This window comes from Podarcis liolepis (genome assembly GCF_965112155.1).
Source record: "Podarcis liolepis genome assembly, chromosome: 5".
Classification (NCBI taxonomy): domain Eukaryota; kingdom Metazoa; phylum Chordata; class Lepidosauria; order Squamata; family Lacertidae; genus Podarcis; species Podarcis liolepis.
The window spans coordinates 30479988-30501721 of record NC_139556.1 but is presented as its reverse complement, the minus strand read 5'-3'; the positions used below and the strand labels follow the sequence as shown (position 1 = coordinate 30501721).

General features: G+C 43.0%; 1 protein-coding gene across 4 annotated transcripts in view; it reads left to right on the top strand.

Annotated features, from left to right (window-relative positions):
* JMJD1C (jumonji domain containing 1C) overlaps positions 1–21734 on the top strand; it is a 119539-nt gene that overhangs the window by 8836 nt on the left and 88969 nt on the right. The window contains exon 1 of one of the 4 annotated variants that reach the window (XM_083502274.1): positions 8625–9098. The exons of 2 other annotated variants lie outside the window; for them this stretch is intronic. In XM_083502274.1, coding sequence (XP_083358400.1) covers positions 8952–9098 — 147 coding nt within the window. In that variant the 5' untranslated portion in view covers positions 8625–8951. Of the gene's footprint in view, positions 1–8624; positions 9099–21734 lie in introns of those variants that run through there. One more of the 4 variants, XM_083502275.1, reaches the window with a different exon arrangement.

Below are 21734 nucleotides of genomic sequence, written 5' to 3'. Positions count from 1 at the left end.
ATAAAGGCAGCCTCCTGTGTTCCTATTCAGAGCTACGTTGCCTAGGAACATGGTTAGCACCTCATAATAAAAACTGGATTCAGCCCATGGCATCAGAAGAGTTAATGGGTTAGGAGAACCTGAAACAACTGGAAGCCAACATTAGCTGAAATGGTCTGTATGAATAATCTGCCATGGTATTTTCCTATTCAGATGCCCTCCACTTTTTAATCACTTCTCATGGGCTTTTCTCTTAACCAGACAGCTGGGAACACACCTATAGCTTTATTTTATTTAGACTGACCTGCCCCTACTCTTGTCAAAACCCGCCTCCAGCATTTTGCAATAACAACTCCTCTCTCTGTGTGTTTTTTATTTAATCATAACATTTTTGCTAAAAAGAACCTCAAAGCACGCACTAACGGCCTAAAGCATTTGGAGTTGCAGTTTCAAACTGAAGATTTTTAATTAACCCCAGATTAAATTAGTTTGATTGCATCCCAGTGAAATGCAAGGTTTTCCCTTTTAGGTGGAGCCTCACAAAATAGTGTGATCTTGTTGTCTGGGGTGGGGTGGAGTGGGGGAGATAATAAAACTTTTTTACAGGAAGCAACATAACGCATTTCTACTCACCCCCATTAAAGTAGATGTTATTTGCGTGGCTTAGAACCTGCCTAAATCTATATATCCTTATTTGTTTTATAAATTAGGTTTCTAGAGAAAGTTTTTCTCTTTAGTAAGGTGGTGAGGGAGTTAAGTACCTTTTTCACTTATAAGCAGAGCTAGAAGAAAACGCTTCCCGAGTTCCTTTTTCTAAAGGAAACATGATCCAGAAAGGAAGGGGAGAGTTCAGCATGGCTCAGTTTCAGGTCTGTAGCTATGGCAGCAGAGTCTTATGGCTATACTGGTTTATTGCTTCCATTTGGTGTTATTGGAGCCTGGAAAAAAAATGTAGCTCCTATGAATGGAGACTATAGAAAACGGAAACACTTCACTCCTTCCCTCTGTGTTGACAGCCTGTTAAGATTACTGCTTTGTTAGGAACTTTTTCTCGACTGAAAGCAGAGGTTTTATGACTTGGGGATGTTTTCAGCTTTCCATTTTTTCTCCTCCTCTTCCCCCAACCCCCGGCATAAGACCAGGATCTCCTCGTGATGACCTGGCAAAGGCTGAAGGGAAATTTCCACAAGAGGCAGATTTGGTGGCTGAAGAAAAGGAAATAAATAGTGCCAAAGCAGTTGTTAATGCAAGCAAAATTTCCTAAGCACGCACAGAAACTGCAGAAGTATCTATCAAGCTGGTCATGTTTTGCGTACGGAATGCCTCTGCCCGTGTTGCTTTCCAAGAGATGATGGATTGGCTAGCTTATTAGCTGTAGAGGACCAATCTGGTCCAACAGCTTAGAATGTTGGGCTCCAGTGGAGGAAATTCAGGCTACAATTCTCACTTTTGAAGCGTGCTTGGTGGCCTTGGCAAGCCAAAACCTTTCAGCCCACCCACTTTGCAAGGATGGTGTGAGGCAAAGTTCTATGCGTAGTTAGGTGCACAGTTCCATCAGATTCGATGAGTTTAGGTGCACCAAACTGCATAGGATTGAGCGGTGCAATTTTGCTCTGAGCTCCTTTGAGGAAGGATGGAATGCAAATGTAAAAAGATAAAATAAAAGCAAGAGGGCTTGGCACTCAAATTATTTTGGTACATGCTGTATCTAGAAAAACATATCAAGCAACTCTGACTCCTCCACCCCTGAATGATGGCTGTGTATCTCCTTACACAATGTTTGCTCAGATGCTTCAGTTTTGCTGTGAACGTAAGGACAGTTACATGGAAATAGATTATAATTAAATTGAGATTTAATTTCAGGTGAATGTACTGAGCACAGTGTTGGGTTGCAGCATTCGAAATTTGCCAGGCACGTTTTGCACCTGGCTGTCTGCCACTTGAGGCTAAGTGAAGATGCCTGGCTGCCAGGATAGTGGCTGACGTCTCCACCAACTGGAGGTTCATGCCTGATGATCCTTGGATCTTGACTGTTTTCACACACTACCAAACACATCCTATAGAATTCTGTCCGTTATATTTTATCTGCACAATCAGAATGAATTTCAGGAACCAATAAGTCGCAATGAAAAATATGACTTTTGCGCCGTCTGGTCCCAAAATGGCAATTTGGCATTCCATGTTGGTGACTGTAACCATGGTTTAAGGAGCCATTTAGTGCCTAGTTTATATACCTGAGTATATTTCTAACACTGTTGGGTTGTAATATTTAGAAGTGAACTCCATTGACATCAGGGAACCTTACTTCTAGGTAAATTTCATGTGTGGAGCGTGATACTAAGCATATTTGCTGTGTAAATTCTAGTTCACTGAAGAGAGCTTAATCCTAGGTGCCTTAATCCTGCAAGCTTTAGTGCAGTTGTGACCTCCAAGTTAGATTGGAGAATTAGAGGCAATGTTTGTTCCGTTGTACCTTTGAAACCACAAATTTGTTCTACATAGACTCCAGCCTTCCTTCTAAACCACTCTGCTTCTTGCTCTATAGCTAAAGCTTTTGAGCAGCATTGTACAAGTCATGTGACTTATGGAAACCTGGGGGTGGGAGTTACCTCAGTTTTGAAAGTATTGGTTTTCTAGTAGGCACTTCAAAAGTAGAGTATTATACATACTAAAGTGAAGCATTCCTTATTCAGCTGATAGCATTTACCTATGCAGTGTCTGTTAATGTAGGGTTGCCATATGGTTGAGCTATTTTTTGAGCTATTTTTATGGACATGGGTTGCCACCCCGGTCATTTTTACCAATTTTTGGAAATTCCACCCAGACGCTGTTTCCGCCAGACGAATCCCGTATATGTATGGCAGCCTGAATTAATGAGCAGGGAGGGGCAGCAGTATTTTTCATACATAGAACACACCATGCACCTTGTCCATGTTCTCGAATCTCAGCAGCTGAAATTGGACCAGACTGTACCCTGAACCCATTAATTGATTGAACTGATGGATTTGTGGTATTCAAGTCATGGCGGATGCTAATAACTTTATCTCCGAAGAATGCTTAGCAAATGGGTCACAGCAGGCTACTGAGAGTTTTAAAACATTGTGATGTAAATCAGGCTGAAGGCCCTGAACCACTCTAGTAGACAGCACTACATAAACAGGCTGTTGGCAGAGAGCTATTTCTTCACCAGTAGCAGCACAGTTGCTTGTTGAGACCTATTCTGATTCCTGTACCTACAGCTGAGCACAGCCAGAACTCTTTCCTGTGGTCCTCACTACTTCTCCAGAGCTTCAGGCTCAGATTCCTCAGGCTCCATCCATTTTGCATTATGCAGTAATAGGCTAGTGCACAAATGCATGTAAGTTATGACTGAATGTGTGACTAGCCTCCACTGAAAAGGATCATGGATGAGGTCCTGTCAAAAACCATCACTTAACATTATAATCACAAGATAAACATGCAGTATAATAATTCCATTTGATTTTATGACATAACTCCTATAAGGAGCAGTAGTATTTGAGATGCACAAAAATAAATAATGACAATCCATTTAATTTTGACATTAGACAGAGTATTGATGCCAGAACTTGACAGTCAGGCACCACAATATTTCACCTAGGAAATTAATGTACAGTGTTAAAGAAAGATTGAACAGTTTAACAACAGCAATGTAATTTTTTCCTCCTCTAGTAAAAACCTAATGCCCACTCACTATTTTCTCTACCGCAAGCTCGACTGCCATGAAGACTGATTCTTTCATTTGGAGCTATCTCTTCCTCCTTCTCACAGCAATCTTCATCAAGGGCAGTAGACCTCTCAAAAGTGAAGAATTTGGCTCCCTATAGCAAAGACTTGCCTGTCATTAATATAGGATCTAGCTGCAGGCCACCTTTGGGAAGTCACTGCTACCATAGGCTTAGCCCCGACTCATCTACAATTTAGAAATATTACTTCCCTTCCCACCTTGCAGGGTTGTAACATCATTGAGGTCTTGGTCACTTTATCTGTATGTTGCTTTTCTGTATACATCCCATTCAAAGTGGTTCACAGCCAAGCATGACACTGACACAAGTGATTCACACGAAGGGCTCTGAACATTCTAAAGTAATGTACACATTTGATTGTTTAAGGGATGAGTAGTATTTTTAAATACTAAACCACTGAGCCTTCAGGAGAAGGCAGAGTATAATTATGAAGTAATTATGCTTCTTTACATGAACAATATCACACAACTAATCTGACCAGTCTATTCAACTCTAGACATACTCCATTCATGTAAATAGTAATACGGTAAAACCCTGTCCTCATGAATATTAACTCACTGGTAAAAATGTGAAGAGCAGTGAGTGATTGCATCTTTGGCGATAAAAGTTTATTACTGAGGTGTTTAATCTGATAGGTATTTTGAGCCTTCCAGAAATTAGGTCAAATTTGACATTGATCTAAATCTAAACCAAATGCATTTTCTTAATAGACTTGTTTTGTTCCACCTCATCTTGCTCCCCACCTCTGTAGCAGTACACCCTGCGTCTCCTTTGTGTTTTGCTCCTCAGTGGTTACCATTGATTGGTTTGAGGTAGGGGAAAGAAACATATGCAAGCAGAAAGCAAAGGGGGAGGGAGAAATGTGGCAAATAGATGTAAAAGATTATGGCCCTAATTCACCTAAAGTTAGCAGGTGCTAGTTGTTTTTTATTAGAGATTTTCTTGTTTTACAGAAGTATGTGTAATGTCTCTCGTATTTTTCCCATGTAACATTTTTACAAATCAGTTTCATTTGTTGAGACATTGGGGGGGGCAATGGGGGGGGTCAGATGGCAATGTTTCTATTTTGCTTAATGTATGTAGGGTTTGGTGTCAGCGTTAAAGTTAGCAATTGCTAAGACCATTGAAAGATATGGGACTCTGGTAGCCACAAATAACTTGTTTTGGTTTCAGTAAAACGTGTAGCGCAATCCTATGTATGTGTACTCCTAAATTTGTATAGGGTTGTAGTAGCCTGAATCATGACTGACTGTAGCTGGACTGGGGCATATAGTCAATGTAACATCAATACCATGAGCTATCCTGGTGTGTCTTCTCATTATCAGAATGAGATGGAGCTCCCTTTTGTGGGGTTCACTCAAGACACTCTGTTTTAGCTCACCAGCAGCACATTAAAAGTATAAACAGTTTCCTTGCCCTTTTACATGACTTTATTGATGATGTGGGAATTCTAATCTGCTTTGGTGACTGAGAATATTTCAAGGACAAGGAGCAATCTTGTGTGCCACAGCTCAGGATGACTAATGTACAGCGTGCATATAGTTTAATGAAGGAAAGGGGCTGCTTTAGGATAACAAGGTATCTTCGATCCCTTCCAGCTCCTGTGATTCAGTGATTAATCTGCCTTAACCTGTTTGTTTGTTTGTTTGTTTGTGTTTGTTTGTTTGTTTGTTTGTTAACCTGACCAAGTTATGCCGTTGAAAACTATTGAGTGATGTGACAGAAATGACCACACTGTGGTTTGATCAATTAATCAATTACAGGTCAAGAGTTATAAAACCATTTGGCACATAGAAGGCAAGAAGCATTTGAAAGCCTTGATCTCCTTATGGGCCAATAAAAAAGTCAGTTGCTTCACAAAGTGTAACAAATACTATGAGGATATAGGATCTCAATCATCTGTATTTGGAACATCCAGTTTTTAAAAAACCCTTAGGCTATCTGCTGCCTGGATGCTTCAGTACTGTAATTTCTTCCCATTTCTTTCAGTGAGTTTTATAAGCTTGGCAGTGCTGCTGCTGATTGACAACAAATTGATGAGGTGGGCAGTGAGCCATAAGGGAACAAGGTGCTCTCCCATGGGCCTACTCATGTTGTGCAATGGTGTCTAGGGAAGTGGACCACTTGAAGGCATTCTTACGATCTGATGTTGCTCCTTTCTACTCATGTGGAGCCCATAAGGCACACCTAGTTTTTTTGGGGGGAGGGGATATTTTTTTTTCCCAGGCCGAACTTCCCCAGACCCCAGAACAGGCAGCTCTCCGCAAGCCGTGGGAGCCCAGTGCCGGGCTCCCACGGCTTGCGGAGAGCTGCCTGAAGCCTGGAGAGCGAGAGGGGTCGGTGCGCACCGACCCCTCTCGCTCTCCAGGCTTCAGTGAAAGCCTGCAATCGCCCCATAGGACGCACACACATTTCCCCTTCATTTTTTTGGGAAAAAGTGTGTCCTATAGGGCGAAAAATATGGTAATTTTTAATACTTAGTTCACATCTTCTCTCAAGACTGCATCTCTGTTGTGGAGCTGTCACATTTTCTCCAACACTCAATTTGCAATACTTCGTATCAGGCAAAATTCAATGCTGTACCCATTGCGCTCATGGTTGTGACATAGGATTCAACTGCATGCCTCTTGGAAATTGTCTGCAGTACAGTAAGCCCACAGTTAACTTGTGTGCATTCAACTTTACGTGCTTGCCAAAAAAAAAAATTTTCTAAGTAAAATAAAAAGGGGGCAACATCCAGAAAATCCCCTGGCAATTCACCTCACCACCTTTGCACCTAATGTGTTTCGACTACTGTACACACAATTTTGGCTTTATGTGCAATCCCTGGAACGTAATCCCCCACCCATTAAATTGTGGGTTTACTGTATTAGCGACTAGTATACATTTCACCATCTGAAGCTTTGTGATTTTTAAAAAAGTCAACGGGAATTGGGTGTTGGTATGCAAAGGTAGAGAGTGCTCATAAGCTTGCCAGATCACACACAGATTTGCTGTTTCTCTCAGTTGTGGCTTATTCCTGTTCCGTCCTCAATCCCTTTGTCTGCCCCATTCTTCTCCCTGCTATGCACCACACCTGGAGTCCTGTTCACTACAGCAGGTGACAGGGGGTAGACAAAGGCACCTAGAAACAAATTGATGGGACTTGTAGCTGCTGCAATTTCTGCTTTAATCACTAGCTTTAAAGGGAGAGAGTAAATCTCCAGGATGCCACCCGACAAACCTAACCTCCCTCTTTCATTAACCTTTTATAAAATAAAAAACGTTGAGCAGCAGCATGAAAACCTATCAAGCTACTTCCGCATTACAGAATAATATTGTACTCTCTTGGCATTGAGTTGGGCTGGCTAGAGTATTGTGCTTACACACAAAGGATAAAATGCAGCACTCATTGTTTGCTTGTGTAGAAAGGCCGAGTCAAGCACTCTATCCACTAGCCCACAAAGACTGCTTAGCCAGAGCCGCATGTTAATCTGGTTTCCCTTTCTGACTGAACTGGAACTTAGAAGCATATGGTGTAATAGTACAATCTTCGCCCTGTGCTAATTGTGAAGCAGTTTGCTGACACACTGTGCTAGTAATGGCTGTGTCCCCTATCTATGCATGCCAAGCTCTAGCAGAAGGAGCTATGAAACGTCAGTGTACCTGGAACAGAAAATACAACCTGCCAGGGCAGGCTGAAATATTCATGCATTATAATTCCTTCCAAAACAATGTTAGCAAGCTCAATTCTTCATCGCCTTTTCCCTGGACTGATGCAGTCCTTCCTATTGCAGCAGAAGCAGCATCACTACAGCGCAGTAACCATGGCAAGACTATGTTCAGAGCAAAAACACTACGCTGGATAGGTAGAAATTTCCCTGGGTGGGTGTTTCATTCAGAGAGAGAGAGAGAGAGAAAGAAAGAGAGAGAGATTGGGTGACCTCAGCTGCTGTGAGTCATCCTGCAGAGATGAGAGGGGAAAGCAGTGAAGAAAAACAAAACAAAATCCAGACCAATCCCTGTATGGGTAATATAGGAACAGGCAGTGTCTGGAATAGAAACCAGGCGAGGGAAGGACAGAGAGGGGCATGGGGTGGGAGAACAGAAGACCTGGGGTGGGGTTCTGCTGTCTTTTTGGGAAGCCTAATTCGGATAAGGAGAGGGAAGCAGCCGACAAGGCGAAAAAAAAGAAACAAAACACCTCGTTGAGAGTTGCAGATTCACAGCATGCTGGCTGCAATCTCCCCTGCTCTGCTCGCCCTCCCGCCCGCTCCTGAAAACCCCAAAGCCGTCCCGCTCGCTTTTGATCTTTCCCCCCGCCCTCCCCCTCTCCACTGCGTGGAATTCCAGCTGCTCGCTTCCAGTGGCGCCAGAGGGGCTCAAGGCGCGCGGGGGTGGGCTGGTGGGGGGCGCGAGCGAAAACGGGAGCGCCTCCTCGCTCGTATTGTCAGAAACGGCGGGTGCGGGAGGGGCCTCGTGGTCTGTGTGCGCCCCCACCCTCCCGCGCCAGCCAGCTGCCCCGCTTTGCTCTCTGAGGCGATCTATATCCCCTCGCTGCTCTCCTCCCTCTGGCGCGGCCCGGGTCCTTTGGCCGCCGCTGTTGCTGAGGCGGCGGGAGCCGAAGTTTTCCAGCCACGGAACGCCAGACAGTTGCCCGCTCTGTTCCTGGCTGCCTGCCTCCCTGCCGTGCCGCCTCCTCCTCCTCCCCCCTAGGGCACGGACGTCGCGCGCGACCGCGGGCGGACTCTTTCCCTTGCCGCGGTGTCTCCCCCGCGCCCTCCCCGCTCCTCCCTCTCCCGCCCGAGCCAACGCGTTTGTGTCTGGCGGAGGGAGACGGCGCGTTGTGCCGGTCTCCATGGCAGTGGGCTCGTGTGGGCGGAGTGGTCGGGGCCGCAGCGCGGCTCTGAGCGAACGGCTCCCCCGCCCCCTCCGCTCTGCCCTCCCTTCCGTGTGTTTGTGTCAGGCTGGTCGCGGCGGCGGCTGAGCGGCTGCCCGGGGCGCCCGGCTCGGAGCGGCGGGCGAGAGGAGGCAGAGACCCCCCCCCTGGTCCCCCGTCTCTCTCACACACGAAGCCCCGACGCGCGGACGCCCTCCCTCCGCCTCGGCTCCTCTAGGCATGGGCGACCCTTAGCGAGAGCGAGGGAGAGAGAAGGGGGGAGACGCGAGCGAGCGAGCGCGGCGGCTGGTGCGGTTGGCTGCTCGCTCTGCTCTTCGGCGGCGGCCGCCATGGCGGTGGCGGTGGAGTCGCGGCCGGAGCTGGTGGGGAAGCGGTTCTTGTGCGTCGGAGGAGACGAGCCGCCTGAGAACGGGCGTTGGAGAGCCGGCGTCATCCGCACCGTCTCGCACCGGGACTCGCGGAGCCCCGAGTTGTCGGTAAGAGGCTGCCATTCCCGTCTCCCTCCCTCCCTCAGGGGGGTCCCAGCCCAGCCCCTCCCGCGAAGCGGACCCCCCCCCCCGACGCCGCCCGGTAGCCGAAAATTTGGGAAACGAAAAGCAGCGAGGAGGGCTCCCTGCCCCTTCCGAGGAGTGCAATGGCTTTCTCCCCTATAGAGAGCCCTTTTAAGGGCGAGAGCAGGGAGGGGGACGAAGTGTGAGGCTTCTCTTTTCTTCTCCACACACACACACACACGCATATACGGGGCCACATATATGGGGTGTGTTTGTTGGGGCGAGTGAGAGGAGTGGAGATAGTAACAGGACACTCCCCCCTCCCTGCTCGTGAAAGGGGGGGAGGCGACGAGGGAGTTTAAACATGACACATCCGCTCTCATTTCCCCTTTTCTAGGCCCCGAACAGAGAAGGGGCTTACAGTGGGTTAGCAGCAGCAGAAAATCTCTTCTCCCCCCACCTCTCTCTGCTTCCCACCCAGCCTCATCTTTAAGGAAGGGAAGCGCCAATTGCTTGTCCGTTTTCTGGTGTGGGCTTTTTTTGCGCTCACTGTATGTGTGCGGGGTTTTTTTTGGGGGGTGAGGGGGATGTCTGGTGTTGAACCAGGTTGATTCGGATCATTGAACGGGGGTGGGGGTGGGGGCGGGATACCGTGATTACACAGCAGCCGCCGCCAACTGTTGGTGATTTGCAGATGGGAGTTCTTAGGAAAGAAGGGTTTGTCTTTCACACGCACAGGCAACACACACACGTACATATATACTTTGCTGCCGCTGCTTCGCTTCGCAATATTAATGTGGAGTTGTGTGTGTGCCCAGCATATGTGATGAGGAAAGCGGATAGAAGGCATTGGTTTTTGATTCACATTCTTGTGAGAAATGTAGCTGTTGGTTTGGCCCGTTCATTCCTTTAAATACCACCCTACAAAACAGGCGCTGGCTGTCCTCTGGCAAATCTGGTGGGTGGGTCTTTGTTTTTTAAATGCCATAGGTTGAGCAGTTGTAGTCAAACAGAAAACCTCCTCTTGTGGAATTTTTATAAACGTTTTAAGAAGCCATTGGTCTTTCGAACTAGTGTGTCTCCTGCCAGTGTTTTCCTAATGGGTGTAGGAATGTGAATGGAGGGAGGGAGGGAGCCAGGATATATTGTGGGGGAAGGGAAGGAAAAAGCAACCAGGATTTCCTTGCCCTGTGTAAGAAATACATACTACTCTAATTCCATTTACAGTTTTTCTAAAGATTTAACATTTATGTTCAATGCTTGCTGGAGAATCTAGCTATGTGATACATGTTACTACTACAGTTGCACAAGCTGCATTTTTAAAAAATGCTGCAGTGCTTATAAAAACTTGGTTTCTCTGTTTTCCCAGTGGTCTTTAAATTGGCTTCCCGATTACCTCCAAGTACCATTAATAAAGAAAAATCCTTGAACAATTTGTTAACAAATTAAATAGGAAAATAATGATACTTACTTTTAGACAGTAATATTTGCTTCACTGCTGACAATGTGCTGTTCTCGTTTTTGTGGGTCTGCTGTGTGACTGTTTTACAGAGGAAGGGTGCTTTTTAAAGATTGTAAATATCCCTTTTGGTGTTGCTTTAAAATCCTGAGGTTTTTATTTTATACTTTATTGTAAATGTATGTAATGCATACTTATAAAGAAGTAGCATATTTACTTAGATGTAAAATATTTGGAGAAATGACTATACCCCTTCCTTTTTCTAGTCCACCACTTAGCAGTTAAAGTGTATGGAGAAACATAGGAAAAATAGAAAGGGGGGGGTCTTTGCTGAATATAATTTCCCAAAAAATCCACCCCTTTTTTGGTGTATATGCTTACAAACTTAATTCCTTCATAAATCCTGCAACCTCGTGCCCCCAGCAAATTGGCAACCTCGTGCCCCCAGCAAATTGATGGGTGGAGCTTAGACTTGCTGCCAGGATATATCTGCTCACAGTTGTTTAAAATAAATAGAGGAGGTGTGTACTGGAAATTGTGAACACAGCACCTTCAACGAATGAAAGAAAAACATTAAGAAGCAAATGGTTGGTAAAAATCATACAATGCTGCTGTAGAAATGAAAAAGGGTGGCTTTGCTGTTGTTCATCACTTAAGTCTTGTTAAAATAGCTTGAGCATCCCCACGCTTAAGATGTGATGCGAAGTGCTCATCTTCTAAAGTATGGGGTGGGGTGGGGGGACCTATAAGTCATAACAGTGCAGGCATGGTTGGGGAGGCGTTGTAGCAGATACTGTTTACTAGGAGCCCATGAGTGTCACACAGCTGATCTCACATTAGTTAAAACTGCAGTGGAGGTACTAGCTGGACAAATAATATTATTTTCCTAGCAACAAATACTGTAGTTTGTATATAGAAAATACAGTATCAGTGTTGTAAACGAGTGTTACCTTGAGTGTAGATATCCAGGTCCTTCGCAGCAAATTAATATCTGCATTACTTGAAAACTGGAATCCTATGCATGCTTACCAGTAAGTATACACCTGTTGTGCTGCTTGGGATGTATTTTCAAGAGAGCAAGTAGAGAACAAGCTGCCCCAATTGTTACTGTTCTCATAGCAGTGTGATAAGGTGCAAAGTAAAGAAAGACCCACAGTCCAAAGTTCTGCATCTTTTTAGAGGAAAGGTTAGATTTTATTGTATTGTACTAAGGTTTAGGAGTACAGATTACAATTGCAAATCTTCTATATAGGGTTAAGTTCTATTCTAATTACTGGAATGTAGAAGGAGTTCCTTGGCCATTGCTGGCTTCTCTAGTATTTGACTGCTGTTGTGGGTGGAGCATCTTTGTTAATCCTTCTAGGCTTCCATTCTTAGGTTGTTTCTATGAATAGTTCTAAAGTCTGTTGGTACTCAGAGTGAAATAGAAATCATTTATGTTTGGGGTAAGGGAGTGGTGGTTTAGTTCATCTATGCAGTATTCAGATAGCAATTTAGAAAACTGCCCAGTGTTGTAAATTTCACTGCACTAGACATAAGCTACCAGCAAATCAAAAGCATTAAAACCAGACTGTTTTCTAAAACTTTTTGTTGTAGACCACTCTTCTGGTTTGCTTTACAGGCCACAACATTTTTAATGTTACAGACCTAAGAGGCCACTTGAAATACATTATGGAGTACCATATATTCAGAGTAGGAGTAACTATGTTAGTTCCTCCACCTTCTTTTTGAGACTATATACAGAGAGAGAGAGAGAGAGAGAGAGAGAGAGTGCGCGTGCGCTTCATTTTCTGGTGTTTGAATGGGACACTGAAGTGGTGTAACAAGGAATATGGTCACACCAGCTGGCAGTGATTATTCTACTGTTGGCATACGCTGTCTGGAAAATGAGCATGTTGTCTTTGCGTTGCACACGGCATTCTCTGATCCAGAATTTGAAATCCTTCCGTTAGCTCCAGTTGTATTTCTACTTGCATTATAAATGGTTCTGGAAACTTGATACAAGCATAGTATGCATGTATAATGCATAACTACCTAAATGCAGTCGTACTCTGTGAATCTCAGGAGGGAATATTAAGCTTGTGCCAGAAATTCAGCTCAGAGAGCCTTTCAGACTAATTTAAGACTCCTCTGTGGTCCTCCCTATTCCTCTTGGAGTCTGGAAATTTGGGACTATGGGAAAAAAGACAAGGATAAACCTTGATTCTACCCTGGTGTAAAACCTAGCATATCATTTTGTAAAACAAACAAACAAACCAGGAGTGGTCACCCAACCCAAATCTTGTCACCCAAGCCTTATACTGTTAAGATATTTATTTCTCTTGTATTCAGAGCTAAGGTCCTCTGTATCTCTTTCTAACCCATATCACAAGTAGGCAGGTGACTGCCTTTTATCAAGCCTAGCCTAAAATGCCCTACATTGGGCATAGGTAATAAAATGGTTATAGAATTAGAACTGAGGACAGTGTGAAGACCTTATGGGGTTACCTGCTATAATTACTTCTGTGTTCAACATCTGTAATTAAGAAAGCTTTTTTCAAATAAAAGGTCATTTATTAATGTTAGGCAGATGTTTGGTATTCCATTAGTAATATTAACTCAAGAAATCACATTTTTCTGCAGTCGAAAAGTGTTGCATAATATGCTGAACTAACAAGTCTACAGTTGAAACTCAAATCTCAGAAGTGTCAACAAATGAGATATTTCTGTTTATCTTCTCTGTTACTTATAAACAGACGTTTGAGCCAGTCTCCAGATAGCATGCTTTAGGGAAAGAGCATTTTGCTTAAAACATACACTAGAACTATCATTCCTTTCAAATAAAAACATAATGCTTTTAGTGATGAAATGTATAGTTTTGTGTTAGAAAAAAAATCAGTTCTTTATAAACACTCACAAATAGTTTGTGAAGGATTGGATATTAAGAAATTTTGAGTTTGAGGAACCACTTAATATACAGTGGTACCTCTGGATGAGGACGGGATCTGTTCCGGAGCCCCATTCGCATCCTGAAGCGAACGCAACCTGCATGCGCGGGTCACGATTTGCCGCTTCTGCGCATGTGCGTGACATCATTTTTGAGCACATGCGCGAGCAGTGACACCCGGAAGTAACACGCTCCATTAGTTCTGGGTCAACGCAGAGCGCAACCCAAAAATGCTCAACCTGAAGCATATTCAACCCAAGGTATGACTATACAATAAATAAAATGTGTAGAACATCCTTGTAAATTGGCTCCCGAAAGTTACAGTGGTACCTCTGGCTGTGAATGGGATCCATTCCGGAGGCCCGTTCGCAAATGAAAAGCCCACAACCTGAAGCACCGTATCTGCCACATATGCCAGCTGCCTGCAATCTGTCGCATCCCTGGCAGTTCACTCGCTTGCCTGAGTGAAATTCTGTGACCAAATTCTTATAGTGACCAAATGAGTGGTTAAGAACAAGGGTCCTATGTGAAGATTGTGCCTATTTTACTAGGTAAAAAGGTAAAGGACTCCTGGACGGTTAAGTCTAGTCAAAGGCGACTATGGGGTCGCAGTGCTCATCTCGCTTTCAGGACGAAGGAGCCGGTATTTGTCCACAGACAGCTTTCTGGATCATGTGGCCAGCATGACTAAACTGCTTCTGGCGCAACGGCACAGTGTGACGGAAACCAGAACGCACAGAAATGCCGTTTAACTTCCTGCCACAGCAGTACCTATTTATCTACTTGTACTGGCGTGCTTTCGAACTGCTAGGTCGGCAGGAACTGGGACAGAGCAACAGGAGGTCACCCCATTGTGCAGATTCAAAACACCAACCTTTGATCGGCAAGCCCAAGAGGCTCAGTGGTTTAGACCACAGCACCACTATGTATATCCACTTTGGGAGCCATCTTCCAGTTTCTTTTGAAAATGTATACACTCAATAAAAGAGACAAATGTGCAGTTGTCTCACATGATCTTTATCCAGATTTTTTCCCCAGTTTGAGTCTTCCTGTGCTTATGCTTACGCAGCCAAATTCACACCACCAGTGCACCAACAGATAGATGTGGGGTAACCTCAAGGTACAGGTACAGGTCTGGAGGAAAAAACTTGAAAGGGGCATCCACAAAACAGCCCAATAACTCCTCAGTGGCACAGAATGTTTAAAGACTGGCAGAGGCAGGGAATCCCAAAACTGTCTGAAAACAGAAATCGAATGTAGTGTCCAGAGCAGGATAACAGAGAAACAGATATAGGATAGAAACATAGTCCTCTAATTGGATAGGTCACTTTCTGATCCACGCTGAGAAGCTTAATGTCCCTGGAGAACTGCTCATTACAATCAATAAATTTAAAAATGGGCTCACACACGTTGTGTGTATCTGCTTGGGGGGGGGGATAATGAAGTGAATTGGGGTGATTCAGGGCAGTGTTAGAAACTCAGATATATAAGCTGTTTTCCAAATGGCACCTTAAACCAGGCATAGGCAAACTCCGGCCCTCCAGAAGTTTGGGACTACGATTCCCATCATCCCTGACCACTGGTCCTGTTAGCTAGGGATGATGGGAATTGTGGTCCCAAACATCTGGAGGGCTGGAGTTTGCCTATGCCTGTCTTAAACCAAGGTTACGTTTGCCACATTGTAATGTCTAGTCACTTTTTAAAAAAAAACAGACATCATATTCAAATTAATCAGGAAACTGTTCTTTAACCAGGGAGAAGAAAGGCAAGAAATTGGCATTTTTTTACAAGGCATTTCAAAGGATAGCAATTTTACTTTGAATTCAACCAAGGAAGGAATCTGTGGTAGCCAAAATCACAATAATTATTTAATTATGTTAAGACAAATGTGCTAAATATGTGCCTGTGTTAAATATACACTAACTAATGGTTAAAAAAGGAATGTGGTCTTTTAAACTTAGTGCCACAGTGAACTTTAAAAGTTGGGGGAGTCTCCTTCACCTACAGACTTGTACTATTTCTAAAATTATAAACACATCACATATGCAAAGACTAGACAGATCTGTAGGGGGATGACAACTGCCTTCTGTTCCCTGTAGTTCCCAAATACGCTCCTAGTTGCTACAGACCGCATCAGGATATTGCTGCATTTTTATTTTATTTTATATTTATTTAATTTATTTTACTCCTTGCACTGTGGTGCTCCCAGGGTCAATCTTATTTTCACGCCGCAGAGCAAGCCAACTGACTTGCACTTCAGCAGATGATGGAGATGTCAGTTGCTGAGCCTGGCAACAGGACATCTCAACTTGGTCACAAGTAGACCACTCCAAGTCGCAAAACGTGCCTGGCCCCCTGGGGATTTTGAACACTGATTTAAGGGTACCCCCCATTCATGTTGAAATGCGATGTCAGTACTCCCCAGGTTGGATCAGGGGCCCTGCAAAGCCATTTGTCTTTTACATTGTTGGGCTGAGGACTACAAATATACCAAGAAGGGATATAAAAATAGTAGTGTGTTTTTAAGGAAAGCAGGTGGTGGTTGGGTTGGCTGGCTTTCATCTAACAGATTCTAACTGCTTGAAAACCAGCCAGTTTGCTACCACCCTCCTGACAGCTGAATGGATAATTCCAGCTTCTACAGTACTATGAGCAAGTAATGAACAATGTAACAGTGTTGTCTACAAAAAGTGGTCATTTTTTAATGTAACTTACATAAAAAAATATTAAGTTTTAGTTTAGCTGTGTTACAACTGCTTCTGGTAGCTAACCCCTGGAAGCCATTACAGTGGTACCTCGGTTTAAGAACGATTCGGTTTATAAGCTCTGCAAAACCGGAAATAGTGTCCCGGTTTGAGAACTTGACCTCGGTCTAAGAACGGAATCCGAACGGTGGAAGGGCACCGGCAGCGGGAGGCCTCATTAGAGAAAGTGTGCCTCGGTTTAAGAACGGTTTTGGTTTAAGAATGGACTTTCAGAACGGATTAAGTTCGTAAACCGAGGTACCACTGTATTAGTGTTAGCTAAGTGATTTACAAGATGCTCTCATAGTGTGTCACAGTCACCCCCTAAATATGCGGAGCCTGTTCTTACATTTAGACTCCAGTTCAGAGCAGACATGGTGGGTGGATAAAATTGCTGCACCCAAACTGCAGGTAAACTTCCTTGTGAAGACTTGTTTAAAGATAAGGGCATCTTCCATCCGTTTATCATACTTCATTGGCAGAAATAGCAAACATGGTGCCTTACAGATGTGGTTGGATTCCAGCTTCCATCAGCTTCAGTGAGCCTGGCCAGTTGTGAAGGATGAGGGGTGTTGTAGTCAAGCCAGATCTGGGGGAACCACATTTTCTAACCTGTTTATGAACAATAACATTTTAGAATGCTATTGTGACACTCTAGAACTGATGTGTTTTGGTATGGTGTTTCTGAAGCAAAATACTTGTACATTGGTGTATAAGAGGGATTGAGATGGTGGTGGGTATACATAATCTGTTCTGATATTCCGATTCCATAAGTCACCTTGACAACTCTGTTAACAAGGTGAATATTAAAATAATTTTAAAACTACACTGAAGGTTAAAGTATACTGGTGGAGGAGGATAAAATAAGTTGATGCAGCAAATGCCTGCTATTCTTGTAATATGCAAAGCAGTCACAATAAACAAAGGCCTGTTGCAAACAGATTCCTGTGGGAAGGCGGGATAGGATAGAGAAATCCATATTACTTAAGAGTAAGGAGGGCTAGGGAGAAAACTTCACAAAGGACTTTAAGAATGGTAAGGCTGTGCTACTTACTGGTAGGAAGTATATTGAGAGTTTAGAAAACTTTGGAAGCCAGCAAAGAACAGAAGTGTTAAGGAGGCAGTTTGGGCATTGACCTGCAAAGGTCAATGTGATTAAAAATATTTGTACCATCATGCTTGCTTTGTTGAGAAGTAAATATGCTCATGGCACTAGTCCATAGTCCTTTTGGTCTGAAGTGGTTTGTGGGCTCCTACAGATGACTTGTTTATTCTGCATTCATCCTGGTTTGCTTGTACAAAGCTTACTTACGCAATGAGTAGACTGTGCCCAGTCTTAAGCATTCATTCTGATCTGTTTACAGTGCAATGATATGACAATGACCATTCATTCTTATTTGTGCAGTGTATCCAGATCTTCCCACTAATCATTTGTTTATTCAACATTTTCCAATGCATTTCACCATCACTTTCCAACCTCCAAAAAAATCGTTATTAGAAAAATATTGATTAGTTGTGCCAGAGTGACAGGGTACTATAATCCATTTTAGATGTACAAAGCTAAAGTGCCAATACATGCTTGAATCCCTCCCATAAGTTACTGACAGTCTGGAGGCACCCTGTATAGGATTGCTTTGCAGGGATGGGTAAGAATTGCATTTTTGCATGTTCTGCAATATAGAAAGCATTGCCATATTGTCTGACAGCTGTTGACCAGATACCAGTCCAGTGTTTCTTTAAGACAAAAGATTTATGAGAGAAATATTTAATACTAGTAAATGAAGAATGCATTCTATCAGCATAGATCAACATTCCCAACTGCCTGTGGGCAGAATTCCTTGCTTGCAGGAAGTTGGACTAGATGGCTCTTTGTGTCACTTCCATCTCTATGATTCAAATACTTCTCACAGCTTGATCAAGTTGGCTTTCCTCTAGCATCAACTTTCCTGGAGGAAGATTCCAGGAGGCAGAGGGATGCAGGTGAAGATCACCTTGGCGCCTTCTGCAGTTTTAAACTTTCTCTCCACACCCCACCATAGGGCCATTTTATCAACCTGCAGAAAGAATGCTAATGACATTTTATATGTTGATATTGTTTGCAGTCTTTAAAAATCTTAAATTATAAGCCACCTTGGAAGGCTTTGTGTACTGAAAGGCAGGATATAAATAATAAATAAATCCAAGCTTGCCCTTGGAACTCATCATTCCGCCCTAGCTTGGTTTAGCTTTTCTTCTTTTTTCTTTTTTTGCTAGAACATCAGGGGTTTTTTAATGAAATAAACATGCCCTAGGTTTTAACTGTTAAACTAAACCTGTTTAGTAGTTTCATATTGTGGGCTATGTGTATAACACATTTCAGCTTTTGGTGTAGCCTGGATGTATTAATAACCATTTCAGGATATACTTTTTGCTGTTCCTATTGAAAGCTTTATGAAATTTCCCTGTTCAGAATCTTCTAATAACCAGACTCTCTTGAGATACTTTGTGTGTGAAATTCTAGATCCAAGGGTAATGCTGACATACCTTAAACATTTCAGGATGACGTGCCTTCTATTTAAGGTAGAGATATACAAACATCCTATTTTCAGCCTTTTCCAGTTCCAGATCTTAGTTATTTAACTAGTGTGTGAGTATCAAAACCTGCAAATTGAGCATTTAACATACTTTGGGTCACCTGTTTTGAGGAGATGCTTGCAAACCTCTCCTCATCAGATTTCTCTGGTAATCTCATGTGCTTTGGACCAGGTGTGTAGCAAATTTAAATAACTTGTGAAGAAATAACAACATCAGTATTCCCATGAACAAGTCATTGAGGTTGACATATATATATAATGTTTCATAACGTTATGCTTTTTGAGATTAACTGTTGGAACATACTGATAAGAGATCATTTGACCCTGACACTTGCAGTTATTTCTGTGGTGGTAAATGTAAGCCTATGGCAATAGCCCTCCAGATTTACCCTTCATATATTTGCCATCACAGAGCATTATTTGCATTTTACTATATACAGTGTTGACTATAGTAGGAATGAGGGACTATAATGGAAAACATGAATAGAATTTTCAGTTGCAGTTTGTGCCCTTCATCTGCTGCAGTTACTAATCACCCTGGTATATGGCTCCCCCAATTCCTCCCCCTTTCAATTATCCTAATCAAATGATTGGTGGTGCCAGGAGGGTGTCAATGATATATTAATATCACCCTGGAGAATTACACAAAGCAGATCCCTTGCCTGGAATTGCACAAGGGCAATGGTAGTGGAAGGAGTGTAGGCCCTACAGTGGATGCTAGCCTGTACTTTCCAAGTCTTTCTCAACTTGTATTCCAGTTGTTATATCTGATGCTTCATTGCTCCATCTTCTTGGTGTACTACACTTGGTGTAGTCTGTGAGAGATCTGCCCAGGAATGATCGCTGGACCATTCCTATTCCAAAGATGCTCAACAGCCAGGTTTAGTCTTTGGTTTTAATCAGTGTAATTGACTCCTTCCCTCTATTCTTTTATTTGGCTAATTTGGTTTTTAAACATATTGCAGGCTACAGATATGTTGATGTGATAAGAAACCAATGCTTGCTGGTAGGTTAAATATGTGTCAGAGATTGGCATTGCATCAAACGAAAACCTTCCATAGTATATATAGTGCCTTTTAAAGTTAGTTTTTCAGATATCCATTTTAAACTTTTGTGCAGTTTAAAATTATTAATTTTAAAATTATAGTGAAATAGAAAGTTGTCGAGTGCCAGCTCGACATCCGAAGGAATCAGTCTCACACCAAGATGGGTTGAAGAAATATGGCTGCTCTGGCTCCTTAGAGCTACTGCAGCACAGCCTTTATTGTGTGAAGTCAGAAAGATACAAAATACAAGCCAAGCAATTTGTTCTAGCCAGCAGATAAGGACCTTCGCACTAGACTATGCGAGCATCAGGCCATGCCACGTTAGCCAATCATATAAGACAGCACGAGCTGTTCACGCGCTGTTCATGCTCCAAGGATGCTTCTAGCTATGAAATCACCCTGTAACAATAAGAACTTTGCTCATGCTCTCATGTACAAGCAATCATTTTCCCACATGTCCCCTTTTCTTGTTTATATTATTAGAGGAAAAGAGGGACCATTAGTCCAACTCGTACACTTCATTGCCTAAGCGTCTACACTTTGCAACATAAATTCCTCTTGTAACCCCTGTGGTGGGCCGTGGTGGGTACCACCATGCAGTGCATTGGGAAATCAAAGAGGGTATGCATTGAATGCAACAACACACCATAATGAAGCCAGCAATACATGCAATTACAATCAATAATATTTTTCTTAACCATAATCCATTAGGTAACCAAGAAGACAACCACTCCCATGGATCAAAACCTTCAGGTGGATTCAAAGGATTATGGGCTATCATTTGTTCCATATGATCAATAGTAGCAGAGATATTGGTCGATTGATCAGTTATATACATGCAGCAATGAGAATGAATTAAGGCACAAATTCCACCTTTAGAAGCAAGGATCACATCTAAAGCATAATGATGTTGAAGAACTACATTTCTTATTTCTGATATTTCTTTGTTAATCATTTTTAAAGCCAAAATGGTGGAATTAAACAAATTTTCTGTCCAGTTTGCCAATTTATGCAAATCACGGTAATTCATGGCTGCACCTAAAGAAGGCAGAAGGGACCTAGAGATGGCTGTCCCTGTATATTGAGAAATAGGTGATTGTACTTCCCTTCTGTTACGCAAACGGACCGCTGGGAGCTTATCTATTTTATACACCAAGGGTACTACTATACCTAACGTGCAGGTACCAGAAAAGGCAGAGGGGATTTCTTTGTAGGCACGTGTGCCACAAAATAACCATAAATCAGATTGAAGCAAACATGTAGTTCTGCTGCTCTTTCTCATCCAGTCGAACCAAACATAAAAGTCTCTACACGCAGCTTGTTGTTCATAGGTCATGTAAGTTGTGACATTATTAATTAAAACCTTTGGTCTGCCACTCATGGTTGTAACATTAAGAAAACAAGAAGATCCATTAATGTATTCATATGTCCAATTACAATATGGATAATGACCTAAAAATTTTTTGCTATTGTGATTAAAATGAAAACAATAAGGAGCTAATTCTACAAGCGATAGAAATACAGGAGGTAAACTTATGCGATTGTCCTTCATATTATTGCTAATCTTATATGAAGCATTTATAGGAATACCATGTAATAAAATGCCAGATCTTTTTGATTGAGGAGGGATATGCATACACATCCAACAATCAGAAAGGTTAAGCATAGAAGCAAAATGATTAATGTCTCTAACGTAAGTATTGTTAGTCCAAATCTGATGATAAAGTTCAGGCCTCCTGGCCTTCTGCAAAAAAGCAGCACGACGAAAGCGGCGTTTTACAAAGTTCACGGAGAGGCTCCACCCGTGTGAAGTGGAATTGTGGGGCCACTCAGGACGATGCCATATTGGTTGCTCGGGGGGGCAATAAGGGTG